General features: G+C 45.1%; 1 protein-coding gene across 1 annotated transcript in view; it reads left to right on the forward strand.

Annotated features, from left to right (window-relative positions):
• Nucleotides 1-19117, forward strand: part of TCERG1L (transcription elongation regulator 1 like) — a 341385-nt gene extending 322268 nt beyond the window's left edge. The window contains exons 11-13 of the mRNA XM_044662931.1: nt 5763-5852; nt 11673-11791; nt 18961-19117. Of these exons, the coding sequence (XP_044518866.1) occupies nt 5763-5852; nt 11673-11791; nt 18961-19117 (366 nt within the window). The remainder of the gene's footprint in view (nt 1-5762; nt 5853-11672; nt 11792-18960) is intronic.
• The last annotated feature ends 2123 nt before the right edge of the window (nt 19118-21240 follow it).

The raw sequence follows: 21240 nt of genomic DNA on the forward strand, positions 1-21240 counted from the left end.
CACCCCCCATGTCATCTTAGACCATTTAGTATTCTGTCCTCTCCCTATGAATTATTCTTCTGATTGCTATAATAGTGAATACTATAATAGTGAATAGAGTTCACTACAGAGAATTATACGTAGCATTTCTCCTCATAGGAATACAGATAATTAGATCTTATTGAACCCCTTAAAGAGTCAAATTTAAAAAAAAATATGAGTTTTATATCTTTCCCTTCTGTTTCTTATTTACCTTTTCATCTTTCTCTTGATTTTTGTGGTTGGATATCAAGCTTTCCATTTAGTCCTGGTGTTTTCTGTGCAAATACTTGGAAATCTTCAATTTTCTTGAATGCCCATACTTTCCCTGGAAGTATATAGTCAGTTTTGATGGGTAGTTAATCCATGGTTGAAGACCCAGCTCTCTTGCCTTTCTGAATATCATATTCCAAGCCTTGCGGTCTTTTAGCGTGGAGGCTGCCAGATCCTGTGTGATCCTGATTGTTGCCTCTTAATATCTGAATTGTCTCTTTCTGGCTTCTTTCAAAATTTTTTCCTTTACTTGGAAGCTCTTGAATTTGGCTATTATATTCCTGTGGGTTGTCTTTTCTGGGTCTAGTCTAGAGGGTGATCTATGGATCCTTTCAATGTCTATATTGCCCTCTTGTAGAACTTCAGGGCAATTTTGTTGAATAATTTCTTTTAGTATGGAGTCCAAGCTTCTATTAATTTCTGGTTTTTCAGGAAGACCAATGACTCTCAAATTGTCTCTTCTAGACTGGTTTTCTTCGACTTTCACTTTCTCATTGATATATTTCATGTTTCCTTCTATTTTATCAGTCTTTTGATTTCATTTTATTTGTTCTTGCTGTCTTGAGAGATCATTGGCTTCTAATTGCTCAATTCTAGTCTTTAGGGACTGGTTTTCCTTTTCAATCTGATTATTTCTGGTGTTCAATTTGCTCATCAGTTCATTTGATTTCTGAGCCTCACTTTCCAATTGTGAAATTCTGCCTTTTAAACTGTTATTTTCTTGCCAGATCTCTTCCATCTTTCTCATCATCTCAGATTTGAACTCTTCAATAGATTGTGACCAGTTTTCATTATTTTGGGAAGGTTTGGATATGTTTTCTTGTTTGTCCTCCTCTGTTGTCTGGATTTTCTCTGTGTAAAAGTTGTTGAGTGTTACAGAGTTCTTCTTGATAATCTTTCTCTTCTGGGGTTCTCAATTTTGGCTTGCCATTGTTGTTAGCCCAGCGCCTTCTCAGCTTTATCCTCACATTCAGTGTCTGTCTACGCTCTCTAGGCTCCCGAGGTCTCAGATCTTGTTGTTCTCGGGGTTAAGCGTCCTGGTTGTCCCTGGTCTGACCCTATTCCCAAGGCTCCTTCAGCCGTCTCAGGGAGCTGCTTCCACAACCATGCTCCCTTCTGCACAGGGTCCCCACTGGAGGTCCAAACCTGTGCTTGAGATCCTTGTCCGCACCTAGGGCAATCCCTTCACCCGCGCAGGCGCTCAGGAAAGGCAGTGAGAGTTCTTTAGCCTGTCGGGGTCCTAAGTCTTGCTGTGCTTAGGAACAAGCCCTGGAGCTGCCAGTGACTTAATGGGTGCCCCAAGCCTGCCTTAACTCTTCTTCGCTGGCCTTGGCATTTTACGTGGTGTGGGGGGTGTGGGAGGGGCTTATTCCTCTCGTGTTTTAGTGAGAGCTGTTTCACCATAGCGTGGAAATGCCCTGATTCCACGTACCTTCAATGCTGCGCCCAGTTGTGGGGTCCCTTCGTTTGTTTGAATTTGTTTTTATGTCCCCTTGAAGAGTCCTGTATGCTTTGGTTAGGAGAGATCAAGCAGCTGCTCCTTACTCTGCCACCATCTTAACTGGAAGTCTATATTACTATGGATTTATTTTAAAAATAGGTCATGGTCTATTTTACAGTCTCTTTCCTTGTTCCTTGGATCATGAAGTTGGCTGTTTGTTGATGATTGTCAAGTTTGTCCTGGAGGGAACTGGAAAACACAGGGTTTCTTGAGAGGGGCAGGATGAGGTCAGAAATGTGCTTCATTCAGATAAATCAATTTGGTTATTGAGTGGGAGGGGGTAGATTAGGAGGAGGACAGGTTCGAGGCAGAGAGACCAATAGAGAGGCCATTGTAGCAGTTTAGGCACTAAATGATGAAGCCCAAAAGGAGTGTGGCCCATGTGTGAGTAGAAAGGAGATGGCTACAAGACATATTGGGGCTCTAATACCGACAAGAATAGGAGGAGAATAAGGGTCGCAGGTGACTCCTTGGTTCCACACTTGGATTACTGAGGAATAGTGGTACCATCAAAAGAGATGAAGTTAGAAAGGAGGTTGGGGTTAGGGACAAAGCCCACAAATTGTTTGAGACATCTCAAAATCAGCTCCTTTTTATCTCCATTGATCATCTGCCAAATGCTCTCCACAAAATTTTCATATGGGGTCCTGGATTTCTTTTTGTGCCTGTGTAGCTCCATGACACCTTCGAGGCTGATTTATGTATAAAATTTCTACCTGTTACTCCTAATTCATCTCTTTGGTGCCAAGAAAATGGGTTTAAACTATTTTGAATATTTCAAATTTTAAGGAAAAAATTGAGGCTATTCACTATGAGCTTCCTCTTCTTTCCTCTTCCTTATTGTCTTTGGTACCTTCTGCCACCCTCCTCTTTTACCCGTGCCTCACAGGAAGGAGTGACCTTACCAAGGCTAACCTATCTACTTGTGCAATCAATCTCATTCCATCCCATCAACTTCAATAGCTTGTCCTCTCTGTCATCCCTAGTCTATCACTTCTTTTCAATCTTTCCCTTTCTCCTGGCTCATTCCTTTATGCCTATACTCATGTCCATCAATGTCTAACCTATTCTGAAGAACTTTATGGTTTGTAAAATGCTTTTTAAACATCATTTTATTATCTTATTCTCATAGTCTCCTTAGGAGGTAGGTGCTATTAATTATTCCCATTTTATAGATGAAGAAATTGAGGCTGAGATTGGTTCAGGGACTTGTCCAGGGCCACATAGCTATCATTGTCAGAGAGGCAATTGAAAAGATAGTTTTCCTCATTCCCACCCATGGTGGCATCTCTCTGACCAGACCTAGCTGACCAGCTCTAGTCAGATGGGAACAATAACGGCACCTGCCTTCCAGGGATGTCAAAAGGATGAAACGAGATACTTGTAAAAGTGCCTGGCACAAAATTGGTGCTATTTATGTCTGTTTCTTCCCTCTTCTACCGATTTTAAATTTTGGAAATGGACAGTGGTTTGACTGCTCCTCCCAGGCACATTTTATGTTTCATCTGTCTCTCTTCCTGGGACCCCGCCAGCAGCTCACCCCCATCTACCATCTCTCCCATTCATTTTGAAAGAATGCTATTCAGCCAAATCAAAAAGGAGGTTAACATTGAAGGCTCTGCCCTGTGTGGGGGGCTGAGAGGCCTGTTAGAGGATCCACTCCTGGCATCATCTTGGGGATGTAGGAGCCCCAGTACATAGATCCTCCCTGCTTGGTGATTTCCTGGCCGCCCTGCTCCCAGAGCCAAGGTGTCTCCAGTCACTTGGTCTCAGAGATCATCAGAAGCAAGATTAGCTACTGCAGGCAAGGTGTGGGCTTGAGTTCTTCTTGCTGAGCCCAAGAGGACCTTGAATCCCCATCTGGGTCTTGCTTTTGCTTCATTCCCTGTAGCAGGACAGTATTGGGTCCTGGTAAGTTCCTCCTTCAAGGGCATCCACATTCTTTGCATTTCGTTGTCATTTTGTTGGGGGAAGATGTGATTTCAGTGACCTGGAAATGGAATGTCCACTTCCAAAATTCAAAATAAATGGGAGAGGGAGGCAACACACACACACACACACACACACACACACACACACACACACACAGTACCTGCTATTTGCCAAGGCGCTGTGCCTCCACTGATGCAGCTCAGCAGTTTACCTGCTGTATGGTGTAAGAGTAGCTTCCGACATCCAGAGGTTGTGAGTGACTTATCAGGAGGGCTAACAGCCCAAGTCTTCTTGAGCCAAATCTGACCCCATGGCCACTAGCCCACACTGGCCTGTACACTGTAGGAGCAGGGCGAAAGCTCCTCATTTAAGACATCTCTAGCAGATCAAGGATAGTCACCCTCATTTTATGACTAGAGAAACCCAGGCTCCTCAGAGGCAACAAAACGACTGCATTTGATGAATGTGCTTGAGTTTCTCACTGCTGACACACTGCTGTTTCATGGCCCCGAATCTAGTAAAATTCCATCCATGTGGATGCTTGGAACGTGGGTTTGTGTGCCGGTGTGTGTGCCAGCGATGTGTGTGTGGCTTATTTTCCCTGTGAGAAGGGAAGTTCTGTTTCTTGAGGAGCTCAGCACATGGCCTCAGGGCACACTTAACAAATTGTTCAGAGCATGTGACATTGGTTTGGCTTCCTGTTTCCTGGGAAATCCTTCAGGAAATTCCTTCAGACCAAAGTCCTCTACACAAGGATATGCAGGCATTTCTGTCCTGACTGTCCACAGCATGGAATCCTCTTTAGGATCGAATCTCCTTCCTGGAAATCTTTCCTCAGTTACTTTTTGCTCCTCTTCACCAGAGAGGGGGATCTCACAAGGCTCAGCGGCAGTGAGGATGTCTGCAGGCGATGGGATGCCCTCCCTTCTCCCAGGGCCCCAGGAATCCCCAGCTTCTTTCCAACCCGAGCCCAGGAGACCAGGCCATTGATGTTCCTCCCAGTTACAGCCACTCGCATCCCTTTGAATTGGCTTCATATTACCTTCTACCCACTTTGAATTCATTCATCTCCACTGGGCTGCATCTTTCTGTCCCTTCTGAACGGAAGGGCCTGGTTTCCATGTTATTTTCTGCATCCCTGGCACCACCCTGAGTGTCTGCCTCTGAGAGGTGCTTATAAGCATCATCGAATTCCACTGAAGATGTTCTCCTCAGGATTCTCGTTCTATTGGTCAAAGGATCAGATAATTCCCACTTCACCCTAATTCCAGAAGTACACAGGAACCCCAGGGCCTTCTGAAGGAGGGGGAAAGAGGCAGCACATGGAGCTTTCAGGGTTTCCCAGAGGAATTTTAATTATTTCAAGATGCTAAACTCAAAACTCATCCTTATGAGTGAACATAACACAAGTCTAGCCAGGAGCTCCATGACAGGCAGTCAGCCATATCTGGCACACTGGGATTTTCCTGGCAGAAAAAGCATTATTGGGAATGTCCCCATTTAGATATTCCTAATCCTGCAGGCACAGACTTTCTTGGAAGTGTGGCTAGTCCATGCCCTTTGATCGTAGGAGATCCTACCTTCCTGAGGTCATTTTCCTCTAATGATTGTAGATTCTGCTGAGTGCTTCCTTGTGTTTATTATGATTAAAAATAATAAAGACTGTTATAATAATATATATTAGTATTTTAATTAAAGCCATGCTGATAGATAAACTCATTAGACCACGCGCTTGTAAGAATTCAAAACTGCTGCCCCAGCCATTATTGTTACCTCCATGTGCTCAGTAGCTAAAGAGAAGAGCGACTTCCTCCTAACCCAGGAGATTTAAACTGTCCTCTGCGTGGTGACATAGGCGTCCCCACGCCCAAAGGACCGGAACCGGAACCCCGATGGACCACGGGAAATGTAGTTTGATAGTTCCCATGTGTCCATAAAAAATATATATGTACTTTTAGATGGCATTTCCCAAATTTCACTTTTACAGTTTGTCCCTGGGGAGATCCTAAAAATGTACCTCTCGGCTATTTCTTACTAGGTGTCAGCATTCTCCACTTGGGAAAAGGAACTGCACAAAATCGTCTTTGACCCACGCTACCTGTTACTCAATTCTGATGAGCGGAAACAGGTGAGTTGGCCTAGTGTTAAGATGATGGGTGCGCTGAGCTCCAGAGAGTGTGGATCTGGGGATACTGCAGGTTCATCATTTCTTCCCAGGTGTGTGGCCTCGGGGCCAGGACTGGTTTGGACCAGCTCCTCTGAGAACTTGTACTCTCTAATCTGTGGAAGGAGCCAGAACTATTGGCAAGCAATTCCGTATAGATTATACAGATGTGGTCATACAAAAAACATTTCCATATTAGCTGTGTTGTCAAAGGAAACAACAAAAAGACAAAAAAAGAAAACCGAAAAAATGTATGCTTCGATCTAAGAAATGCATATTTCTGAGAAGACCCTTCCCATTTCAAGCTCACAGTCTAGTAGGGGTAAAGCATCCTCTCGGAGCTGCAGAACACTTGATAACATGCATTCATTCCATTAGTAAAATAGGAAACAAAATGATTTCTGAGATGAAAAGTCGGTAAGAAACTGGGAGGAGTAGGCATTCTTGAAAGGATGGAGGAAAGACTGAATGGAGCTCTAGAGCACAGGGATTCAGTGAGCAAAGCAAGGGAGGAAGGAACTTCTAGGAATAGAGAGTAGCCTGTGTAGACAGGTAATGGAACACAGTTCTCCAGCAGGAGGGACATTTCCTAACACTTTAGTTAGAGGAAAAACTCATCCGTGTGAAGGGGAGTAATCCAGAAAAGTCTGGAAAGGAAGAATCATGTCATATTCTGGAGAGCTCAGAATCCTAGAGTTTACTTTTACTTGGGCAGCAAAAATCTGGTCTTAGTTAGCTGGCAGACAATTGCTTATTAGGGATCAACAGATCAACACTATTGGACATTTCTCCTGCTTATACTTTCAATCAAAAGCTGGTAATGTTTTTAAACAAAGCAACACACATACACAATAATATCCATCCTTCAAAATTCAAGCAAGGACACAGTTTATTATTTAATGATCCGATAGACTCCAACTGAATAAAAGAGCAGGCAGCGTACAGTATTTGGATGTGAATCCTTAGAACCTCCATTTCTTTCTTATCTGTGTGACCTTGGAGAAGTCCTACCTTATTCTGGGCTTGCCTTAGTTGCCTGTGTCTGATAGATAGATAGGCTAGATAGCTTCTGAGGTCCTTTCAAGTTCTAGACACACCAATCAATATAGTTCTATGAAATGAATCTTCTCTTATTTAGAGTACATTCATTTGCTGCTCATTGGTGGACATTAGCTGTCATCCTCTTGGCTCATCTAATTCATCAAAGTGTTTATTACCCACCATACTTGACAGTCAGATGGGTGGGAGGGAATTCTATCTTACTTCTAGTTAGATTCATTTATTAATGGACAGAATCTCAGTTTCTTTCTCTTCCCCAAAGATGGGGTCTAGAGGTTTGTCATTCATTAAAAACAATCTGTTCAGATTCACATAGAATATGAGTTAGGGAAAGGGCAGATCAAAGGAGAATGCCTTGACTGGGCTGAGTTTGCTTCTGGACAATCTAAGCTTTATTTCCAGGAGGACAAGCTTGATACTGCATATGAACAACAACAACAAGAAACAAATAACAAAAAGAAACAGAAAGAAAAAGGTAATTGGAATTTGAAGCAGATTATTCAAATGGTTCTTATGCAAATACAGTCATTAAGATTTTAAAATTGGAATATACCAATCTGAAAAGATAAGGCAATAAACAATTGGTTGGCATTTATTTAGGGCCTTCTCTGTGCCAAGCCCTAAGCAATAATAGTCTTTTAAAAGTCTTGTTATATATTGGATAAGGATGACAGAACCAATAAATAAAAAGGCTATTGCTAAAGGGACAAGAGTATTGTCTTCTCCCATTAGAAGGTAAGCTGGGGGAGAGCAAGGACCACCTTTCATTTTACTTGTAGTTATTATGTTCCCAGTATTTAGTAAACAATAAATGCTTCTTGCCTGACTAACTGGAGGAGATTATATCTTTGGGAAAAAGAAAAAAAATCCGGAGCTACAAATGATGGGCATTCCAAAGGAAAGGGAGTGGGGCAAGATTTGGATAACAAGATGGATTCAGATGGAAAAAGAAGCATCTCAGTGAAGCTGAGTGAAATACTAAAGATATGGCTGAAAATGGCAGACTCAAAACTCCAAGAACTCTCTCTAGGGCACCATGGCCGTTCTGGCTTGGCTTTGCAGAGTTTTGTACCTCCTTTCTCCTGCTTTTGAGTGGTTGTGTTCACAGGCATAAAGGACCAAATGACAAAAGAACAGGACTTCTGAATGTCAGCTGGAGAGAAGCCAAAAGAACATGGGAGTCTAATCACCTCACGTTACAGAAAGAGAAACTCACTTACAAAGATGGGGACATCCTTCCCAAGGCTCATACTCTAGGGGAAAAGAAGAGTCAGGAAACAACCCAGGCTGGCCTTCTCACTTCCAATACAGAGCCTGTCCCTCTCCAACAACATCAAAAAGATAGTATCCGTGGGAATTTTCCATGTACCCATTAAATGTGAAAAAGTTAGGACCACAGAATGTCAGTGTTCTCAAGGCCTGCAGTGGTACTTCTCAGGTCTGAGCTAGAAGGACTCATGGGCAATGCAGATAATTCCAAGGGTTATGTTTATGCATTCTGGCCAACCAGTCCAGAATTTTGTTGAAGAAGAGTCCCCTCTGTCACCTATGTGATAAATGCAGACTGCTTGCAGACATCCAAAGAAGGGGCACCCACAACCTCCCTAATAACCCGTGCCACTTAATGAAAGTCTTCATTGCTAAAACATCATTTCCTCAGTCCTCACAGCAAGTCAAACTCTGGCTTTCTGAAATGCCCCCCAATTTTTCCTGCCTTTTTGATCCTCCAAGAAAAGTCTAATATCATGATGGCTCTTAAGAAATTTGAACAAGTTGGCAAGTCTCTCCTGAGAAACTTCCCTCTCCAGCAATGCATCCTCATCCTCCGATAACCCTCATAGGACACGTGCTCAAAAGCCTTCACTATTCTGGCTCTACATTTCAAGCTTATTATCAGCATCTTTGCTTAACTGGGGTGCTCAGAACTGAACATGCTGCTCCCAAAAGTGGTCTGGCCAAAGTGTGCCAGAGCAGGACCTGAAGAGCCCCGCTTAGCCTTGAAGGTGAGGCCTGTCCTCATGTAGCCTTTACTGCTTTGGCTGCTCCACTTTCAGGCCCTTGAAAACTGAGTACAAAGATGGCTTTTCTTCTGCCCATGCACTGAATTCCAAGTAGGCTTTAAGCCAAGTGGATGGCATATAATTTGCTGAATCACAGGCTGAATTCTTTTCAGATGGAGGTATATATCAAGCTCCATTCCTTCTTTTTATTAAGTGGTTCTGGGACTTCTTTTGAAGTTCCTTCAGAAAGAGGTAGAGAAAGAAATGTCTTTGATTTCATATTTTCTCTATTGAGAATTTCATTCTAGTAAAACAACAGCAAACCTCTGGTAGACTAAACCACATTACGGTGTAACTGGGAAATGTTTAACAAAATAAGTAAAATGCAATACAACCTAGATAATGTTAATTTGTGGTCTTCTAAACCAATATGAGACCTGACTCAAATTGGCCAGTTTGGGATTCATCAGCTATTTCTTCTTTTTGAGATCATGGTAAGATCTCATGGGCAGAACCCCCAGAAATAAGCTAGTTCATGGCTTTACCTTTTATAAGAAGGACCCAGACATTAAGAGGCCTGTTCATTGAGAGCCTGATACTGTATCAAGAAATAATGGATTCATAAAGCCACAATCCTAGAATTAAAATTTGGAGGAGTCCTCAAAGGCCACTTGATCAAACCCCTACATACTCTTAAGAATGTTCCCCCACCCCCTCAGTAAGCACCCATTACTCCAAAGTGGCAGGACAACTTTGATACCCAAAGGTAACAGCCTCCGTAGCTCTCATTTAAGTCATCAAGGTATGAGATGAAATCTGAGATGAATAACAACAATGAAATTATTATTCATGTCTAACAATGATATAAACCTATAAGGGACTCACAGGAGCCCACAAATATTTGGGCAAAGTAGATCATGAAGCTCTATTCCTACCCCCACCCTCCCACTCCAGAAAAGGCTGACCTGGGAGCAGCTCTAAGGAAGAATCTCTCTTCCCCAAAGCCCTGCACCCTCTCTCTACCCTGAGACTCTGATGTCAGCCCATGGTTTGATTCATCTTCTGGATATAAACATACTTGGGGACCTAATGAGCAAGCAATTTCCTTTTCTCGTGTACTGATTCAGTGACTCCTGGCAATGGCCAGGGGGTGGGAGTGACTATGACTTGCGCATCTATCCTGTCCCTTTTCCAAGAAGCATGCTGCTGGGGCTATATTCCCCTGGAGAAGTCCTGTGCCTAAACCCTTGAATTTGTGAAGCTTGTGAAGCCTGGAGACACAAGGCATGACAAAAGTGGACAAAACCCTCTCAGGCTGAGGGCACACATTTCACCTTCTGGGAGAAGTTGCTTCTTCAGCAAGTCATTCAGTGCCTCAGAAGCCACTGTCCAGCTCTATTGCCCCCCCAGGATTCAGATACTCTTTGGTCTCTGCTGCTCTTTCTTCTGAATATGGGAAGGAGAAAAAGAAGCCCCCAAATGAGTAATTGAGACTATCCTGTACCCTTTTGTAGGTCATGAAGAGGGCAGTGACTCCAAAAAGAGCTGGTCCTTCTGGTTCCCATTCAGCCATTCACAAAGAGTTTCTTGTGTCCACTCTCCATTTGCCAGGGGCAGACGCACACTGCTGGGTATCAAGTGTTCAGATCCTTTAAAAAATGTAAAACAGCTCACACTCTGTAATCTTATTTAATTGTTTAATTGATTTGAGAATTAATTAATCAAATTTAGTAGTGACTCCCTTGAGCAACCCCCGTGTGTTGCACAGGATCTTAGGGTTATGGCACTTTTAGGTTTATTTGTGCTACTGCCCACTTGATGAGCATGGATACGTCATTTTCCCAAATGTGAGAAGTAGAAGGGCCAAAGGCATAAGCCCAGGTAAGCAAAGACATCTAGATCACTCTCTTCGTCCTCAGTGGGCACAGCAGGACCAAGTACCCAGAGGGGCCATGTGCTTCTTTCTAGAACCTGAAATGTGAGAAATCAATTAGAGTTGCTCTTTTTTTTTTCTTTTTCATAAGCTACTGTCACTTGGCAGAAGGAAGTGTTGATGGCTTTGTCAAGAAACAGTTCAATTAGGGCCCTTTCTTCTACAGGGAAAGAGTGGGAGGTTTTAAATGCTGTAATTGAATTGTGATGCTTCAGGGAGAAGGGAATGCCTTGACAAGACAAAGCGCTCTCAAATGGTAGAAGTATTTGTTGAATCTGAGATTAGAAAGACCAGGATATGGAAATCCACATTTTCTGAGTCAAAAAGTAGCTTTTTGTTCATAAGAAAGTCAATTTCTATGGAAGGGAGAAAATGTACTGAAGAACCAGCCTCTAATGAAGGGTCTCCATTCACTAACTCTATGACCTTGGGCAAGACACCACTCCTTTCTTCTGACCTTCTGAGTCCTCATCCAAAAGGTGAGAGAATCTGCCTCAAGGATCTCTTAGATCCCCAGAGTTCCCTGCTTCAGGATGCTGACTGTGCTTCCATGTGATGGAGGAGTCTCAGTAAATATCCGTAGGTGTGTTGGAAAGTCCCTTTCAGTGTCAGAGCTGGTCATATTCCCCCACATAAATGAACCTGAAGGCCCCCCATAGGGCGACAAAGAATAGGAAGCTTATTAGCTCATACTTGTGTCTTTGGGAGGCTAAACCAAGCCCTGAGAAATGAATTCGAAAGCTACAATGTTTGTTAACTATTCTTTTTTCTCTTTTTTGTGGTTCTCACAAGATATTCGAACAGTTTGTCAAAACCCGAATAAAGGAAGAATATAAGGAAAAGAAAAGTAAGTTATTGCTCGCCAAAGAAGAATTTAAAAAACTCCTTGAGGAATCCAAGTTGTCTCCCAGGTGGGTACAGAGAAATATCCTTCCTGCTGGCCAGGGGTGGGGAGTGCAGGTAGCCGCTAAGGCATTTCCAAGCCCTTTTCTGGAGGCAGCTTGTGTTTCTTTCCATTTGTTTTATCTTTACAGTCAATTCCATGCCTTGCATACAACAGGTGATCAATAAATGATGAATTGGATTTGAGTGCCTTGTTAAGGGAGTGAGGCTATTCCTTCCTTTCCCAAGCTGTCCGGTACAAACTGCCTTGTCCCCTCCTTTAATGTGTTCCCTAAGCTCACCTGGGAAGGAAGTGGCTTTTGCTATTTGCTAATCCATTCTTTTTATTAGTTAAAATACCAAGAGCAAGCGATAACTTCAACTCAACTTCAAGCCTCAGTTTCCACACCTGAGGAATGATGAAGAAACCAGGTTCTACCTCACCAAGTATGTTGGAGGATTTAGTTCAGTTCGAGCTTTCCTCACACGGCTGCTCCATTACCGATAATGGGGTAGAAAGACCAAAAAGGAGGAATACGTGAAGGCGTAGATGCGATTCTAATAATCCAGAGTTGGATGATAGGAATGACTCGGGTCCTCGGTCTCTGTAGCCTCCCCAGAGCTCTAGGGATGAGGCTTTGTTAGGAAGGCCCCAGAACTGGCAGCCTCCCTCAGTGAAGTCTGAAGTGGATTGTTGTTTCAGTATGTTTCTCCCATCACTGAAACTTTGCCTCAGTTGAAGCCTTGCCTTGGGCTGCCAGAGACAAGGAATTCTCCATTGGTCTGCCTGGATGAACTCGGGGCTGTTAGTCTGCTCATGGGTGCCTCTGTTTACCCACGTGTAATATTGGAAGTTGTTCTCCCAGCCTGCTCGCCTCGGGAGATCGCCCTGAAGACCAAAGAAGTCCCTGAGTTCTGAGCACTCAATATGTCCTGCGGCATCTCCTGGGAGCCCAAATGTCATTTAGGTGAAAAGAAAGAGGTTTGAATGATCCAAAAGTCTGTCCAAATTCATTGCCCGTCTGGCCCTCCCTCGTGTACCCTTGAGCACAAACCCAGTGTAGGCCCCGGCCATTCTATCCACTATTTCCAGGGCTTGTCGCAACAGAGAAAAGAAAGGCAGAAAGTCGGCTGCCCTTCCACTCACTCTCCAGGTTCAGCCACGAGTTGGGAGAACCCTAGACCTCTGCTCATTGGGTAAACTTGCTGACTCAGACTTCACCCCCTTCTCCTTCCTCTGTCTGCCTTTGTCGCCACCGTCCTCCAGGAATGGAAGCCTAGCCCAGGGGAACCAACCTGCAGCTCCATGGTGCCGATCCTGGCCCTGCAGTTAGCCTGGCCAGACACTTCTTTCTGAATTCCATAACGTGTGAGAATTGGGTTGTTTGATTTGAGAAGGCAGAAAGGCTGCAGGATCCTCTGGCAGACATTGGAGAGAAACAGAGAGCCATGAGTCAGGGCAGCACTTCCCCCAAATCAGAGCCTCCCCAAGAGCCAGGGCGACCCTCTCTCGCCGTGCTTCAGGCTTTTCAGCAAAGGCTGGACGACCATTTGTGGAAGGGCTAGAGAGGCAATCGTTGATCTTAATTAAAACCAGGAAGCACTACATTTCTTAGAGTCTTTGAATTGAGTGCAAGAGAGAAGTCTTAAGGTTTGCCATCCATAGCCAAGATCTGCTCCCTTGGAATGACTTCCTGAACACTGGGGAAGTCCATAGAATAAGAGTTGTGGAATGTCAGGGACAGGAGGAAGGGATCTCAGTCCCGACTCTGCCATATATCCAATGAGTCTAAGCCCTCCTCTTCACAGAGGGCAAACCTGAAGCCCAGAAAAGAGAAAAGCATTGCCCAGCGGGTCAGGTAGGGCACACAGAGGCAACGTGAAGGATCCCAGAGCTGAGACCCGACGTGGGGAGCTGTGAGGATTGCTCCATTTCTGACTGGATCCAGACTTCCAGCCTCTTTTCCCCTCATGTTTGCCAGAAAAATTCAAACAACCAGACTTTCCAAAAACATCATCTGGGTTCAAGAAGATAAAATACATCTTTAACACGGCTTCGAATGAAGCCTATCAGTTGGTGGGGAGCGCCCAAATAGAGTCTCTACTTCGGATGCTGATTTCCTTTTTCAAATTAAATTGGTTTTAACCAAAATGTACTACGCACCAATGATGCGTTCCAGGCTCTGAGAGGGAGATGTAGAGAAACAGAAACAGTGCCTGGACCCGGACATCAGAGTATTTCAAGGGGAAGCAATTGAATAATGAGGAAGCACACCAATGAGGACGTAGAAGCCACTGAATCTGTCCTGATCCAGGGTCAGGGAGGAATCCCAGCACCATCTGGGGCAGTTAGTCTGAAGAGAGGAGGGGTGTCCAGGTGCCTGCTCAGATCGTGTCTTTCCTCTTCAGGCCCCTTTCAAATCCAGGGTCAGGAAAAGGGTTTGAATGAAGAAGGAGCCCTCCCTCTGGTGCTCTTCTTATTACTCTTTCCACAGAAATGAGCCCTGGGAGCCCAAACAGCTCTTTTCTAGCTACTTAATGATTTACAACACCAAACCCAGGAAGGGCCTTTGAGTAAAATGGATGGGGTAATTAGCAGGTAGGATGCCCAGGCCCATCCCTACGAAGGGAGAGCAGCCCTCGCTGCAAAACGAGACAGCGAGGCAGAGTCCCATAAATTACCATCTTCGCCTCCGCATAGCAGGCAGACCCAGCGTCTTACTCGGGGCTACCTCTGAGGGAGAAGGAGGATAGTGAGGCGAAGCCCAGCGGACGACACATTAAGTCTGTCAGTAAAAGAAAGGGAAGAGTTAACAGGCGTGTAAGTTAGCAAAAGAAAAAAGACACAGACGTATGTTTGTGGAATAGATGAGCGCCCCTCGATGACCCGGGCTTTCCTCCGGGTACCAGGGTCTCGCCTAGGCCCGTCAGACAGCGTGCTGCCTTAGAACTAAGAGCATCTGGCCACACGGCCACTTCCGCCCCTCGTGAGACGTCTCTGTGCCTTCCCGTCCCCGTCTGTGCGGTGGGGATGCTCGAGGCAGGAGTTCTTCACCATATTCTTGGAGGAGCCAGAGAGGACGTCGTATTGACACACAGTTCAAATTTAAAGAAGTGTGAAGTAAGATCCAAGAAAGGAGGATTCTTTTATCCCAGAGTCTTTGCTCCACTCTCCCCCCGCAAGCCCCTCTCGGTATGTACTCAGGCTCTGCCATGGAGGTGGATGCGTCTGGCTACACCAGCTCTTGCCTGCTTTGACCCAGGCTGCCCACCATCATTCTGACACGCGCCAGAAGCCAAACGTTCGCGGTTCTGTCATTTCTCCCATCTCCAAAGGACCACAGGCCTCCCCCAGAGGGGCAGCTGATATCTACCAAAAAGTGAACCAGCCGAATTTTTGCAAATCATCCTGCTGGTTTTGGGGGCTATTTTAGAAATGGGTTTCCCTCCTTTCTAATTGCTCCTCTCCGGCCCCTCTGTGTGGGACGGTGATTAGTTATCTACAGATAATTTTAATCCATTGAGAAGGATCATTTCTTAGAGAACCCCTGCAGCAGATCCATTAGGAAGGGACAGAGTCTCATGACAGCATGAGGGATGGCTCGGCTCCATAATTGATTCTGGAGGCTCAGCTTTCCATGGAGTGGGTTTTCCTATAGTGAGGCACACCTGACTTTGGAAAGAGAGAACAGAGAGCTGGGGCTGGTGAAGGGGAAAGACGGAAGGCAGCCTAAGGGGGTGACATAATGATCACGGATTTATATGAAATCTCATACCATTCCTCCTGGGCAGTGGAGTGGACGGTGTCCACGGGAGGCTCATTGGGTTGGGGAGGGATCTCAAGATGGCACCATGTGGGGACCAGCAATATGACCCCCCAGAAGGAGGCTTTGGGGGAACTTGACAGCTCCGTTCAGACATTGGCAGCATGTCATGTGGGGACCCCGATGTCCTTTCTTACCTACATGCTCTCTAAAATGTAGCACGACTCTCCTGATTGGTTCCTTTTACTGGGCTTCAATTTCCCATCTCTGGCCCTTTGCATGGTGCCTGGAAAGCCCTCCTCACCTCTCTATCACAATCCCTCTCTCACTTCAAAGCTCAGTCATTGTCTCTGCCGTGCGTCTCTGCCTGATGCCTGTAGACACGCTAGTGCCACTCTCTCCTCCTCATCCGGACCTGATCGCATATTTAATCTGCAATGTGGCATGATGGAGAGGAAACTGGACTCAGAGACAAGACCCCCTTAATCGATAAGTCTTCCTCGAGTGCCTCAGACTTTTGACTGGACGCTGAGGATTCAAATACAATAACAGAAGAAATTCCGATTTGCAAGGAAGTTACGTTCTAGCCAAGGAGACAATAAATTAGAAATATAGAGCAGAAGAAAAATAAACATAAATGGGACCCCAAGGAGGGAGGCCTGGAGGCCGAGGGGGTCGAGGTTAGAAGGATTCATGGTCATGCTCGAGCGTGTGTCGGTGGAAAGGAAGAATGAGAGAAGGCAAAGGGGAGGAAGTGGACTTGCCAAGCATGAGGGACACCGAATTGCCAAGGCAAAAAGCACAGTGATATGATGTGGGAGGAACAGACAGTTTACTTGACTGGCTCACAGAATATGGGCTGAGGATAGAACCTAACAGGCAAGAAGATAGGCACGTGTGGGAGAGATTGATTATAGGTTAACTGAAAAGTGGACATTTGAGACAAGTGGAAGTTTGAAACCAATGGAGTTTATTGAGGAGGGGAATTATGCACCTGAGGGGAAAAAAAGGTGGCTACGGAGAGAGTTGACTGAGATGAGTCAACATTTAGAAAGGGCTACCAGTTAGGTGATAGTTGTAGTAATTTAGATAAGAGTTGGTGAACGTATGAAAGTTTAATATGCGAGTGCAGAGAATGGATCTGAAGGGAAAGATGTTATAGTTAGAGAAATTGCAAATTCTGGTATTTGGTTACATTCGCTCTTCTTAATTTTGAGTTCCAAATTCTGTCCCTCCTCACTCTTCCTCTCTCTCTCCCTCCCATTCATCCCCCTCCCTAAGATGGTAAACAAGCTGTTATTAGTCATTTTGTGGATGACAGCTGAAACAAAAAGAAGAAAGAACGTGAAATATAGTATGGTTTAGGCTACATTCAGGCTCCATCAGTTCTTTCTCTGAATCCAGATGGTATTTTTCATAATGGCTCTCTGGAATTGTCTTGGATCATTCTATCAATGAGAAAAACTAAGTCATTCACGATTGTTCATCAAAGAATATTCCTGCCGTTGTGTACAGTGTTCTTTTGGTTCTGTTCACTTCACTTGGAATTAGTTCACACGAGTCTTTCCAGATTTTTTCTGAAGTAATCCTGCTCATCATTTCTTATAGCACAGTAGTACTCCAGCACAACCACATCCCGTAGCTTGTTCAGTCAATCCCCAAAGGAGGGACGACTCCTCAATTTCCAAAGAAATGATGCCTTGAGAATCGTGCTAAGCATACAACTCTGGGTTCCTGAAACACTGGTAGAGCCTCAGACAAAAATGGAGGAGTTTGGAAGCCAGATGGATTTAGAGGGAAAAGCTGATGAGTTCTATTTTTTGAACATGTTGGCTTTGTGGTATCTCCAGAATATCCTATTGGAAATGGCCAGTAGACGGCACAAGAATGAAGCTCACAGGTAAGGTTGGTACTAGATATGGAGATCTGGGAGTCACTGGCATAGACATCGTTGTGATATAATTGAAGCCTTAGAAGTTAATGAGAGAGAAAGAGGAAGGAGAGAGAGAAAGGAGAGAGAGACACACACACACACACAGAGAAAGAGAGACAGAGAGAGAGAGAGAGAGAGAGAGAGAGAGAGAGAGAGACGGAGAGACAGAGAGAGACAGAGAGAGACAGAGAGAGAGAGACAGAGAGAGAGAGATAGAGGGAGTGTAGGTGGCCATATATTTTTGAAATATAATCCTCACAGACTGGATTCTGAAGTGCAAAGGAAATACCTTTCACAAATGGTAGAGTGAGTTACTTTTATCAAAGAAATCATGGGCTCACATTATTCTATATTTTGCACAAACTTATATATGTACATATTGTATAATATGGCATGTGTAGAATATAGTAAACATTTAATGAATATTCATTGACTGACGGTCTCCCCCACTCCTCCCCATAGGATGGAAACGTTGTAATAACAAAAGCCATAGATCATTCTTGTCTTTGTTTTCACAGTACTTTGGCCTGATATAAAGTACCGTATTTTTTTAAGCACTTGTCAATGGTGTGACGGAGAAGCATTCCATCTTTTGTAGCTGGTCCAAGAGAGAAAAATCAGAAACAGTGAATGGAAGCTGCAGAAGACTGAGGCTCAGAATTGGGGAAAGCTACCTAGCCCAGAGAGCTGCTCTCAAAATGGAAGGCAATGAGTCCTCCTTTACTCATTAGAGATTTAGGGTTAGATCCATGTTGGATGAGAAGCCCTTCTAAATCTTTTCCAGCTCTGAGGCTGTTGGAATTCTCCCTATTCTGAGTCTCAAGAGGTCGATTTGGAGGCTGAGGTGGTTTTTGCTGGGTTTTTTCCCCCTTTATCATGGACCAGAGCTATTTCTAGACCTTTACAGTGCAATGTGAACATCATTTAGAATCGTCGGTCTGACCATATCAAGGTGGCCACAACTGGCTTTGGGGATGCCTTGGATGACTCAGTTAGTAAAAGAATAATCAGCCAAAAGCTCAGTCTTCCAGAACAGGTTTTGTGTGTGTGTGTGTGTGTGTGTGACAGTCTCCCTTCATAATCAGCCTGGGGAAACCCACTAGAATCCTATGTATTAAATACAAAAGAAAACTGCATAAATGACAAAGGAAATCGCTGACAGTGAAAAATAGTGATGGAAAATAATCATGGAGGGGCAAAGAAAGCGAATGGGTCCCCGGCTAGGAATTTCTGCTCTAGCACACAAGGTTTTCTTTGTGTTTTCCTCACATTCACCCAAGGAGGCGAACACCATCGGCATCATTAGCCTCATTTGGAAAACAGGCTCAGAGAACTTCTCTGGCTCGGTCACACTCCCAGAGGGTAAGGCTCAGACTCAGGCTTCCTTACTTCAAGGCCAACATTCTTTCCGCAGTACAACTTTCTCTGTAGGAAACTCGGGCTTTCATGTTAGCTACTGAAAAATCTGAATCACTTTGGGATTTGTTTTTAAATTTTTCAGAACAACGTTCAAAGAGTTTGCGGAAAAATATGGCCGAGATCAGAGGTTCCGGCTCGTTCAGAAGAAGAAGGACCAAGAGCATTTTTTCAACCAGTTCATCATACTCCTTAGAAAGAGAGACAAAGAAAACAGAATCAGGCTACGCAAAATGAGATAAGAGTCTGCAGGAAGGAGCTGCAGGAGCCCCCGAGCCAATTGGGTGGCTTCCTGGGGAGAGGAGGGGAGCACCTGCCTCTGGGGAAAGATGGACTCCTGGAGGCGCAGCGCCGACCCTTCGGGAGGAAAACCTTTGAGCGTTGAGGCCACCAGGGTCCTTGGTCTCCTCTGCCCCGCGGGACGTCCCGATCTCAGAGGATCACTGTTTCATATTGAAGCTCTCTTTTGTACACCATTCAGCGTCTGATGTATTTCTAATTGCCATGATATGTCAATCCCTTAATTGTTTTAATTATGCAAATATCTTGTAATATACACAAATGATAAATCTTCAGTGCCGATTTGTAACTGAGCAGAAGCAGGTGCCATCCAGGCCATTCTCGAGACTCTCTTACCCTTTGTCGGAGGCGTGCTGTGCGTCCACGTCCATCCTGGGGAAGGGCCGGCCGTGCTCCCGGGCCTCCGTGACGCCCACGTCCATAGGTCGATGTCTCCCTTTCCGAGTAGTCGTCTTAGCGTGTTAGTCGTTAATCATAGTGATGAGCAGGCGAGCCAGGCTCGACACATGCACCTTGGAGGACGACGTCGGTGTGCAGGGGATGGCAGTCCCATTACTCTGAAAGGTGCTTTCAGGCCCAGAGAGGGAAACAACTTCATCTTTTGGATTTCTTGTTTAAATGATTTTAAAATGAGTTATTTTGTAAAAAACCAAGATCATCACGTGAATATTTCAGTTATTTTTATTGTATGCCGAGAGTTTGCATGAGATTTTTCTCATCATCTTTGTATAAATAAATATTTTAACTTTTTTTTAATTAATAAATATTTTAAACCAGAGGTATCCCCCCTGCCTTCCCGAGCGCTGACGCGGGCAGTCTTCGAGCCTCCATAAAGAGGGACTTTTTTCCTTGTCTCAAACTTTGGATGAAAACGATACCATTTGCGCAGAGGAATAGAATAATCACCCCATCCCAGAAGACACCTCACTTAGCTTTCATCCGAATTTCAGACTAGGAATCTGACTTCACTGTGATTTTAAATCCTAAGCAAGGGCAGGTTCCATGTCTGTATTTCAGCTTTTGCTTCACGAAAGGAAGCTGGGAGACTTTCCCAGGCCCCAAGAGTCAGGAGGATGCAGGAAAATGAAAGAACATCGAGATATTCTAGAGCAGCGGCTCCCAGACTTTTCTGGCCTCCCGCCCCCTTTCCAGAAAAAAATATTGCTTAGCCCCCTCCCTGGAAATTAAAATTTAAAACTTTTAATAGCAATTGATAGGAAAGCTAAATGCACCCTTGGCCATCACAGCAGGCTGGATCTCAGCAGCACCCACCAGGGGGCGGTGGCGCCCACTTTGGGAATCGCTGCTCTAGAACTTCAGTGGAACTTTCCTCTCCCCGCTAGAAGCTCAGGACGGAGAAGTCTCCGCTGCCCCTTTCCCATTTGCCTTTCTTGCACCTACGTAAGGTTTACTTAGGAAAGACACACACACACACACACACACAAACATACGTGACCACATACGTAGACACATGAGCTCACACAATGCACACACACAAGCCCACGTCTCTCCCTTTGTCAGTTCTCTCACCTTTTCCTGCCACTTCAAGAAAAATGAGTCACGTTGAGGACGGGAATCGCTTAGGCAGACGGATGGAGGCCGGAGGACCCGCCATGACAAGATCCCAAAGACCAGGGGAGGGTGCTGAGACGGCAGCTCTGGGGGCTCTCCTGGACTCGTAATGTGGCACCTGAAGAAGCTGCTGAGATGCCGCTCCGTGAGGGGGCGCGAGAGGCCCCACGGTGGAGGAGAGCCCGGAGGGCCGCCTGGGCAGCTGCCGAGACAGGATTCTGCTGAGTGGGGCAGCGTCCGAGGAAGGCCAGCCAGGAGAGGCGGGGGCCTGGGGTCCTTGGGGGGGCTTAGCCTGGAGAAGACCTCGTGGTGGGTGGGGGACGCCGTGTCCTTCTTTAGGGTTTGAGGGACTCTCCTGGGGAGGGAGAAATGCACCCGTCCGGTTTTCGGAGTCCATGGGAGAGTCTCCAGCTCAGGCTTAGAAGAAATGGGGCAATCCTGTTTCCGGCTTTCCATAGAGAATTCTGTGTCCAGGGCCCTGAAGGTCAAAGTC

Source organism: Gracilinanus agilis, chromosome 2, assembly GCF_016433145.1.
Source record: "Gracilinanus agilis isolate LMUSP501 chromosome 2, AgileGrace, whole genome shotgun sequence".
Taxonomy (NCBI): domain Eukaryota; kingdom Metazoa; phylum Chordata; class Mammalia; order Didelphimorphia; family Didelphidae; genus Gracilinanus; species Gracilinanus agilis.